Here is a 9,412-nt window from a genome sequence, read left to right as displayed (position 1 = left end):
CCCCAAACTTTAAGAAACGACAACTTTGGTTTCTTGCCAAACTACAGTTCATAAGGTGTCGTTTCAACGGATTTAGATGGTGCCCTACTTAACGTGAATGCAGCCGTCTCTAATGCATAACCCCAAAACGATAGCGGTAAATCAGTAAGAGACATCATAGATCGCACCATATCTAATAAAGTGCGATTATGACGTTCGGACACACCATTACGCTGTGGTGTTCCGGGTGGCGTGAGTTGCGAAACTATTCCGCATTGTTTCAAATGAAGATCAAACTCGTAACTCAAATATTCTCCTCCACGATCAGATCGTAGAAACTTTATTTTCTTGTTATGATGATTTTCCACTTCACTCTGAAATTATATGAACTTTTCAAATGTTTCAGACTTATGTTTTATCAAGTAGATATACCCATATCTGCTCAAATCATTTGTGAATGTCAGAAAATAACGATACCCACCGCGAGCCTCAACACTCATCGGATCGCATACATCAGTATGTATTATTTCCAATAAGTCAGTTGCTCGCTCCATTGTTCCGGAGAACGAAGTCTTAGTCATCTTGCCCATAAGGCATGGTTCGCAAGCATCAAGTGATTCATAATCAAGTGATTCCAAAATCCATTCAGCATGGAGTTTCTTCATGCGCTTTACACCAATATGACCTAAACGGAGTGCCACAAATAAGGTGCACTATCATTATTAACTTTGCATCTTTTGGCTTCAATATTATGAATATGTGTATCACTACGATCGAGATCCAACAAACCATTTTCATTGGGTGTATGACCACAGAAGGTTTTATTCATGTAAACAGAACAACAATTATTCTCTAACTTAAATGAATAACCGTATTGCAATAAACATGATCAAATCATATTCATGCTCAACGCAAACACCAAATAACACTTATTTAGGTTCAACACTAATCCCAAAAGTATAGGGAGTGTGCGATGATGATCATATCAATCTTGGAACTACTTCCAACACACATCGTCACCTCGCCCTTAACTAGTTTCTGTTCATTCTGCAACTCCTGTTTCGAGTTACTACTCTTAGAAATTGAACCAGTATCAAATGCCGAGGGGTTGCTATAAACACTAGTAAAGTATACATCAATAACATGTATATCCAATATACCTTTGTTCACTTTGCCATCCTTCTTATCCGCCAAGTATCCAGGGCAGTTCCACTTCCAGTGACCGTTTCCTTTGCAGTAGAAGCACTCAGTTTCAGGCTTGGGTCTAGCTTTGGGCTTCTTCACGGGAGTGACAACTTGTTTGTCATTCTTTCTTGAAGTTCCCTTTCTATTCCTTTGCTCTTTTCTTAAATCTAGTGGTCTTGTAAACCATCAACATTTGATGCTCTTTCCTGATTTCTACCTTCGCCGATTTCAGCATCGCGAAGAGCTTGGGAATTACTTTCGTCATCCCTTGCATATTATAGTTCATCACGAAGTTCTAGTAACTTGGTGATAGTGACTAGAGAACTTTGTCAATTACTATCTTAGCTGGAAGATTAACTCCCACTTGATTCAAGCAATTGTAGTACCCAGACAATCTGAGCACATGCTCACTGGTTGAGCTATTCTCCTCCATCTTGTAGGCAAAGTACTTGTCAAAGGTCTCATACCTTTCGATATGGGCATGAGTCTGAAATACTAATTTGAACTCTTGGAACATCTCATATGCTCCGTGGCGTTTCAAAAATGTCTTTGAAGCCCCGATTCTAAGCCGTAAAGCATGGTGCACTAAACTATCAAGTAGTCATCATATTGAGCTTGCCAAACGTTCATAACGTCTGCATCTGTTCCTGCAATCGGTCTCTCACCTAGCGGTGCATCAAGGCCATAATTTTTCTGTGCAACAATTCCTCAGATCACGGATCCAATCCGCATCATTGCTACTAACATCTTTCAACTTAGTTTTCTCTAGGAACATATCAAAAATAAAACAGGGGAGCTAAACGCGAGCTATTGATCTACAACATAGATATGCTAATACTACCAGGACTAAGTTCATGATAAATTAAAGTTCAATTAATCATATTACTTAAGAACTCCCACTTAGATAGACATCCCTCTAATCATCTAAGTGATCACGTGATCCAAATCAACTAAACCATGTCCGATCATCACGTGAGATGGAGTAGTTTTCAATGGTGAACATCACTATGTTGATCATATCTACTATATGATTCACGCTCGACCTTTTGGTCTCAGTGTTCCGAGGCCATATTTGCATATGCTAGGCTCGTCAAGTTTAACCCAAGTATTCTGCGTGTGTAAAACTGGCTTGCACCCGTTGTATAAGAACGTTGAGCTTATCACACCCGATCATCATGTGGTGTCTCGGCACGACGAACTTTGGCAACGGTGCATACTCAGGGAGAACACTTGTACCTTGAAATTTTTAGTGAGAGATCATCTTATAATGCTACCGTCAATCAAAGCAGAATAAGATGCATAAAGGATAAACATCACATGCAATCAATATAAGTGATATGATATGGCCATCATCATCTTGTGCCTTTGATCTCCATCTCCAAAGCACCGTCATGATCACCATCGTCACCGGCTTGACACCTTGATCTCCATCGAAGCATCGTTGTCGTCTCGCCAAGTATTGCTACTACAACTATCGCTACCGCTTAGTGATAAAGTAAAGCAATTACATGGCGATTGCATTGCATACAATAAAGCGACAACCATATGGCTCTTGCCAGTTGCCGCTAACTCCGTTACAAAACACGATCATCTCATACAATAAAATATAACATCATGACTTGACCATATCACATCACAACATGCCCTGCAAAAACAAGTTAGACGTCCTCTACTTTGTTGTTGCAAGTTTTACGTGGCTACTACGGGCTGAGCAAGAACCGTTCTTACCTATGCATCAAAACCACAACGATAGTTCGTCAAGTTAGTGTTGTTTTAACCTTCAACAAGGACCGGGCATAGTCACATTCGGTTCAACTAAAGTTGAAGAAACTGACACCCGCCAGCCACCTGTGTGCTAAGCACGTCGGTAGAACCAGTCTCGCGTAAGCGTACGCGTAATGTCGGTCCGGGCCGCTTCATCCAACAATACCGCCGAACCAAAGTATGACATGCTAGTAAGCAGTATGACTTGTATCGCCCACAACTCACTTGTGTTCTACTCGTGCATATAACATCTACGCATAAACCTGGCTCGGATGCCACTTTTGGGGAACGCAGTAACTTCAAAAATTTCCTACGGACACGCAAGATCTATCATGGTGATGCATAGCAACGAGCGGGGAGAGTGTGTCTACGTACCCTCGTAGACCGAAAGCGTTTTATCACCGCGGTTGATGTAGTCGTACGTCTTCACGATCCGACCGATCCAAGTACCGAACGCACAACACTTCCGAGTTCAGCACACGTTCTGCTCGATGACGTCCCTCGTACTCTTGATCCAGTTGAGGCCGAGGGAGAGTTCCGTCAGCACGACGGCATGGTGACGGTTATGATGATGTTACCGGCGCAGGGATTCGCCTAAGCACTACGACGATATGACCGAGGTGTGTAACCGTGGAGGGGGGCACCGCACACGGCTAAGAAATCAACTTGTGTGTTTATGGGGTGCCCCCTCCCCCGTATATAAAGGAGTGGAGGAGGGGGAGGCCCGGCCCTCCTAGGCGCGCCCAAGGGGGGTAGTCCTACTCCCGGTGGGAGTAGGATTCCCCCTTCCCTAGTTGGAGTAGGAGAGGGAAGGAAGGGGAAGGAGGGAGGAAGGAAAGGGGGACGCCCCCCTCCCAATTCGGATTGGGCTTGGGGGGGGCCCTCCTTTGCTCCTTTCCCCTCCTTTCCGCTAAGGCCCAATAAGGCCCATATACCTCTGGGGGGGGGGGGGGGTTCCGGTAACCTCCCGGTGCTCCGGTATATTCCCGATCTCACCCGGAACCATTCCGATGTCCAAATATAGTCGTCCAATATATCGATCTTTATGTCTCGGCCATTTCGAGACTCCTCGTCATCTCCGTGATCATATCCGGGACTCCGAACTACCTTCGGTACATCAAAACACATAAACTCATAATACCGATCGTCACCGAACGTTAAGCGTGCGGACCCTACGGGTTCGAGAACTATGTTGACATGACCGAGACACGTCTCCGGTCAATAACCAATAGCGGAACCTGGATGCTCATGTTGGTTCCTACATATTCTACGAAGATCTTTATCAGTCAAACCGCATAACAACATACGTTATTCCCTTTGTCATCGGTATGTTACTTGCCCGAGATTCAATCGTCGGTATCTCAATACCTAGTTCAATCTCGTTACCGGCAAGTCTCTTTACTCGTTCTGTAATGCATCATCCCGTAACTAATTCATTAGTTACATTGCTTGCAAGGCTTATAGTGATGTGCATTACCGAGAGGGCCCAGAGATACCTCTCCGACAATCGGAGTGACAAATCCTAATCTTGATCTATGCCAACTCAACAAGTACCATCGGAGACACCTTTAGAGCACCTTTATAATCACCCAGTTACGTTGTGACGTTTGGTAGCACACAAAGTGTTCCTCCGGTATTCGGGAGTTGCATAATCTCATAGTCATAGGAACATGTATAAGTCATGAAGAAAGCAATAGCAATATACTAAACGATCAAATGCTAAGCTAACGGAATGGGTCAAGTCAATCACATCATTCTCTAATGATGTGATCCCGTTAATCAAATGACAACTCATGTCTATGGCTAGGAAACTTAACCATCTTTGATTCAACGAGCTAGTCAAGTAGAGGCATACTAGTGACACTCTGTTTGTCTATGTATCCACACATGTACTAAGTTTCCGGTTAATACAATTCTAGCATGAATAATAAACATTCATCATGAAATAAGGAAATAAATAATAACTTTATTATTGCCTCTAGGGCATATTTCCTTCACTATATCCCTCTTTGGTGGTGTCAAGCTGCACCCAACTTCTTTTCTTGATATTCTTATAACTGCTTATGCACTTTGGAATGCTTGAACAATTTGGTTCTAGGTTGTGTTATTTTGGGAAATATGGTGAACCAGCGAAGCTGTGTTTATATATTGACAGAATGCATCGATTTACTGCTTTTGTAGAGTAAATAGTGGTCAACCCACATACATAGAGTAAATAGAATGCAGCTCTGGAGTTGTAACAATTAGTTGTTTTCATGTTATATTACTTATTATTGCCATTGCATAAGAATTGTTTTCCAATGTGGTGATTATCATTTCGACTCTTGTTATATATCACATGGATGGGTAGATCTGGGTTATTTGAGCATGATTTGAGGTAATAAATAGACCCAAGCCATTCTCGCAACTTGTTGGTAGCCACACCTCAAGGGCAAGGAAGAAATAGGCTAGAATATAAATTGCTTATTGTCAGGTTAACTGATAGATGATATATGCTCCCCCTATTATTGGTTAGTTGGATTAGTCCCTAAGAAAGTAATCTTGTCTAAATAAGGTAATGTCTAAGTGAATAGCACCATGTTGCTCAACTTGTATTGTAAACAAGAAACGTTCTCATGCACAATATCTTATCTTTTCTTCGATGCAAATAGATATCTATGACATTGAGTGAGACCGCATGTATCTGAATGGATATATATTATAAAGCAGTCCAACGACTTCAGATTTCCTTGTAACATTTCCAAATTTGTGTTGCTCATTTATGGATATAGTGCTATCACTATGCCATAGTGTTTAAAAAACCAGTCAAATCATACGTACATGTACCACTAATACCTACATTGACTCCTTAATGGTTGGTATTAAAATCACAATATAAGTACCGTTTAGGAGTTCCTATATACACTCATGGAGGCGCGTATATCATTCATGATCTTAAACCATATCATGTTTTTACAGTCTGATCGAACCGCATTCTTCTGAGCTCACATTTCAATCTTGCTCAAATTTCACATCAAAATTTAACTTCTCCAGGGGAATGGCATCTATAAAACTGGAGTTGGCTCTTGTTGTCCTCTCTTCCATTTGTTGTTCTCCAGAGATTAAAAATTCTCCCAAAGCCTATGTGTTCATGTTTACAACGATAGTAAAAACTAAAGAGTCTATGTTTACAGTGCTTTGGCAAAGTCCATGTTGTATATGGTTACTCCAGTTCTTTGGCAAAGTCAATGTTGTCAACAAACACCTGCATGAAAAATAGACAAACAGTTGAGTCCCGAACCGGTGAGCAATTAATGGTCCGAAGATTAGCATGATGGAGACAAGGTGATACCTGGCTAGGGGAGACGCCCTTGGCTCTACAATACCCTTCTTATATAATATTATGCAACGTAAGAAGGATTATGTCATCATATTATTAAGCTCGGTACCACTTAATATCCAGTTTAGGAGATCCCTCGTAGGGGAACGCTGAAATGCTTGGCTTCACATGGTCCGTAGGTTGATGGATGTTCAACTTTCAGACCAGTCAGATACAATCAGTTGGAAGTTAACCTCGAATGGAATTTTCTCTGTGAAATCCATGTATTTGGACTTAATTGATTCCGGTCCATTGTCGAGGTCTTTACACATGTGGAAGATTAAAGTTCCGCTTCGCATCAAAATCTTTATGTAGTTCGTGCACAAGGGAGTTATTTTGACCAAAGATAATTTGCTAAAAAGAAATTGGATTGGTAACTCCAGATGTTGTTTTTGTGGCCAAAATGAATCGATTAAACACCTCTTTCTCCGATGTCCGCTTGCATAATTGTTATGGCGATCAATACATATAGCTTTTAACATTCATCCCCCAACGAGTATAAACACGTTATTTGGGACGTGGCTTAATGGAGTGGACAAATATATAGCTAAACATATTCGGATAGGGATATGTGCACTTTTTTGGGCTATATGGAACACGAGAAATGATATGATATTTAATGGGACAAACTTCACTAACTTTTTGCAGGTCATCTACAAAGCTACAACTTGGATCCGTATATGGTCGTTACTCACTCATGCGGATTTCAGGGAGCCTTTGGATATTGGGTGCAACCGCTGGGAGACGGTAGCACGGGCTATCTTCAACCGATTTGGATGGCGACTTAATAATAGGCTAGGTGTGTAGGCATCGTAGTCTATTCTTTATTGCTGGATGTGGAGCGTTTTCGCCGAGTGTGGCACGTTATAGACTTATTTTTTTCTCTTTGCTCGGACTATGGGCAACTTTGGATTTTAAGACCTTTTTGTGCTTTTTTAATAATATGGCCGTATGCATCGATCTGTGCAAAGGCCGGAGGTAATCCTCCTTAAAAAAACAAAAAAAAAGGTGATACCGATTTCCACCCATCGGGGTCCAGGATGGCTGTGATCTTGGTGCCAAGCCCCGGCAATGGGCCTGCCTCCCGCACCACTTGCCCTCCAGACAGCTTCACCACCTCGGCGGTCTTGTAGACATCATCGGTGCCTATCGCGATCTGTGGAAAACCCCCAGCATACCAAGAACTTAGCGATGCAACAACAATTGGTGGTTCAAATCGTCTATAAAGTATGAACTGCAAATGCAATGTAGATATCCATCCATACCTGAGCACAGGCACTCCCCTTGTCATATTCAGCAGCGACACCGTAGTTGTAGGTCAACTCCAGAACTGCATTCTGGTCTTCAGGTCCGTAACCCATCATCACCACCGTGTACTGCACAAGAGCTTGTGCCCAGTTTAACATATGTCGCTTTACAAAAAATTGGATAATAGATTGAGCATAGAGATCACCTTGTATTCAGGGTTGTCTCGCTTCCGGAGCAGTTTCATACCACAAGCCTACAATTTAGCGACGAGACATCACTATGGTGAGTCGGTGACCACTGAGGTACAACAAACCGCAAAACTTTCATGAACAAGAGGCAGTTCTAAGGTACCTACCTTCTCGTAGAAGCTTATGGCTCGGTCAAGATCACCGACACGAAGCATCACTTGGCCTAGTGGCTCTGGAGTCCCTGGCCTCTCTAGGATCTCGAACTTGTAGCCGTCAGGGTCTTCGATAAACGCAATCACGGTCTTGCCACCCTTGACAGGGCCAGGCTCCCTAGTCACCTTGCCTCCCTTTGCCCTTATGAGTTCAACTGTTTTCGCCACCTGTCGTGACAAACCATCAAGGTTCAAGGTAGTGTTCAAAAAAATAGAGCATCGTACTATACTTGTTACGAAATAACCATAAAGGCTCATGAAGTGGCGTGTTACATCATCAGTTGCGATGCCGAAATGACCGAAGCCTGCTCCGATATCGTACGAGTCAACCCCGTAATCTGCAGATGAATAAGTTGTCAGGTCCACATTAGCAATGATAAAAATTACAGTGAGAATGCACTTGTTCTGAGGAAGGCATTGGTGTAGGTGAGCTCGATGGCAAAGTTGGTTTCCTCGGGGCCGTATCCGAGGAAGGCATTGGTGTACTTCTCTTCGGGTATGTCACGCTTCCTCAGCAGCTTCATGCCCAGGCATTCGGTGTAGAACCTGCACTCATTGGCCAGGAGAACACATCAGAATCCATCCTCCCGTGAAGACCAGCACGGGTGCTGCAGCCTGCAGCTACTACGGCGGCGGCTGACTTGATGGTCCTGTCGATGTCGCCGACGCCGTAGACGACGTGGAGGAGCCTCATGTTGTCCTTCTTGGCCCAGGCAAAGGCCTCGTCATTGCTGGAGAAGGAGGTGGCCGCGGCCTGCGCGGCGCCCGCGGAGGCGCGGAGCTTGAGCTTGGGCGTGCTCAGCCTGATGGGGTCGGACTGCAGAACTATTCCAAGAAGCGAGTAACAGATGAACGGAATCAGCCAGATGCAATGCTCGTGTTCTCGGTTGGCGTGGAGGACAGGAGGAGGGGACGTGAGCTTACCTGCGCCCGCGGCAGCGCTGGAGAGGAGCATGGATCTCCGGGGAACGGCGGCGGCTGGGGTGGCGCAGGCGACGGCGCCACGGCTGACGGCCATTGGGAGAGCCCTCATCGTGGTCGCGAAGCTGGGCCGTCCGCTGTGCTTGTGTGTTTGGTGGCGCTTTCTCGCGCTATCTATCCTCAGTTCCTCACTCGCTTAATTTCCTGGCCGAGAATGCCGGCTCTCTCTGCCACTGTGCCATCTACAGTCATCGCTCCAGTGAGAAGCCGCCACTTCCCTCGTAAGCGCCATGTATTCCTGCCGTATACTAGTTCAAAACTCTCTTATATTACGGAGAAAAATCCACATTACAACCTTAAACTAACCATTCGGTTTAAAATTCAACCCCGAACTTTAAAACCGGCCATTCTACACACCCGAACTAACCACATGGTTTTGACAAATTCAGGTAAACTACAGCAAATCCTCCGCCATCCTCATCACTAATGATGCTGAGGATAGAGCACGTGTGCAGAACCTTCTCCAATGCCCCATCGGCGAGTTCCCCTGTCGCTAC

At 44.1% G+C, this 9,412-nt stretch overlaps 1 protein-coding gene across 2 annotated transcripts; it reads right to left on the bottom strand.

Moving 5' to 3' along the window:
• Positions 1-5,780: 5,780 nt before the first annotated feature.
• LOC109746522 (lactoylglutathione lyase GLX1) lies at positions 5,781-9,103 on the bottom strand. 2 transcript variants are annotated; one of them, XR_012184916.1, is made up of 9 exons: positions 8,859-9,103; positions 8,576-8,759; positions 8,335-8,480; positions 8,208-8,272; positions 7,890-8,102; positions 7,740-7,787; positions 7,552-7,662; positions 6,260-7,442; positions 5,781-6,172 (listed from the first exon to the last, which is right to left on the bottom strand). XR_012184916.1 is itself a non-coding variant. In XM_045228971.2 (9 exons), exons 1-9 carry the CDS (start codon positions 8,965-8,967, stop codon positions 6,131-6,133), a joined length of 1,059 nt encoding a protein of 352 aa, XP_045084906.1. In that variant the 5' UTR covers positions 8,968-9,103; the 3' UTR covers positions 5,781-6,130. The 2 variants fall into 2 exon arrangements, 1 of the variants encoding a protein (XP_045084906.1); XM_045228971.2 differs by having other exon boundaries at positions 7,302-7,442.
• Between the last annotated feature and the right edge of the window lie 309 nt (positions 9,104-9,412).

The sequence above is a fragment of the Aegilops tauschii genome, chromosome 5 (genome assembly GCF_002575655.3).
Source record: "Aegilops tauschii subsp. strangulata cultivar AL8/78 chromosome 5, Aet v6.0, whole genome shotgun sequence".
In the NCBI taxonomy this organism is placed as follows: Eukaryota; Viridiplantae; Streptophyta; class Magnoliopsida; order Poales; family Poaceae; genus Aegilops; species Aegilops tauschii.
Note: the sequence above shows the minus strand (reverse complement) of the source record. Positions and strands in the feature narration are given on the sequence as shown.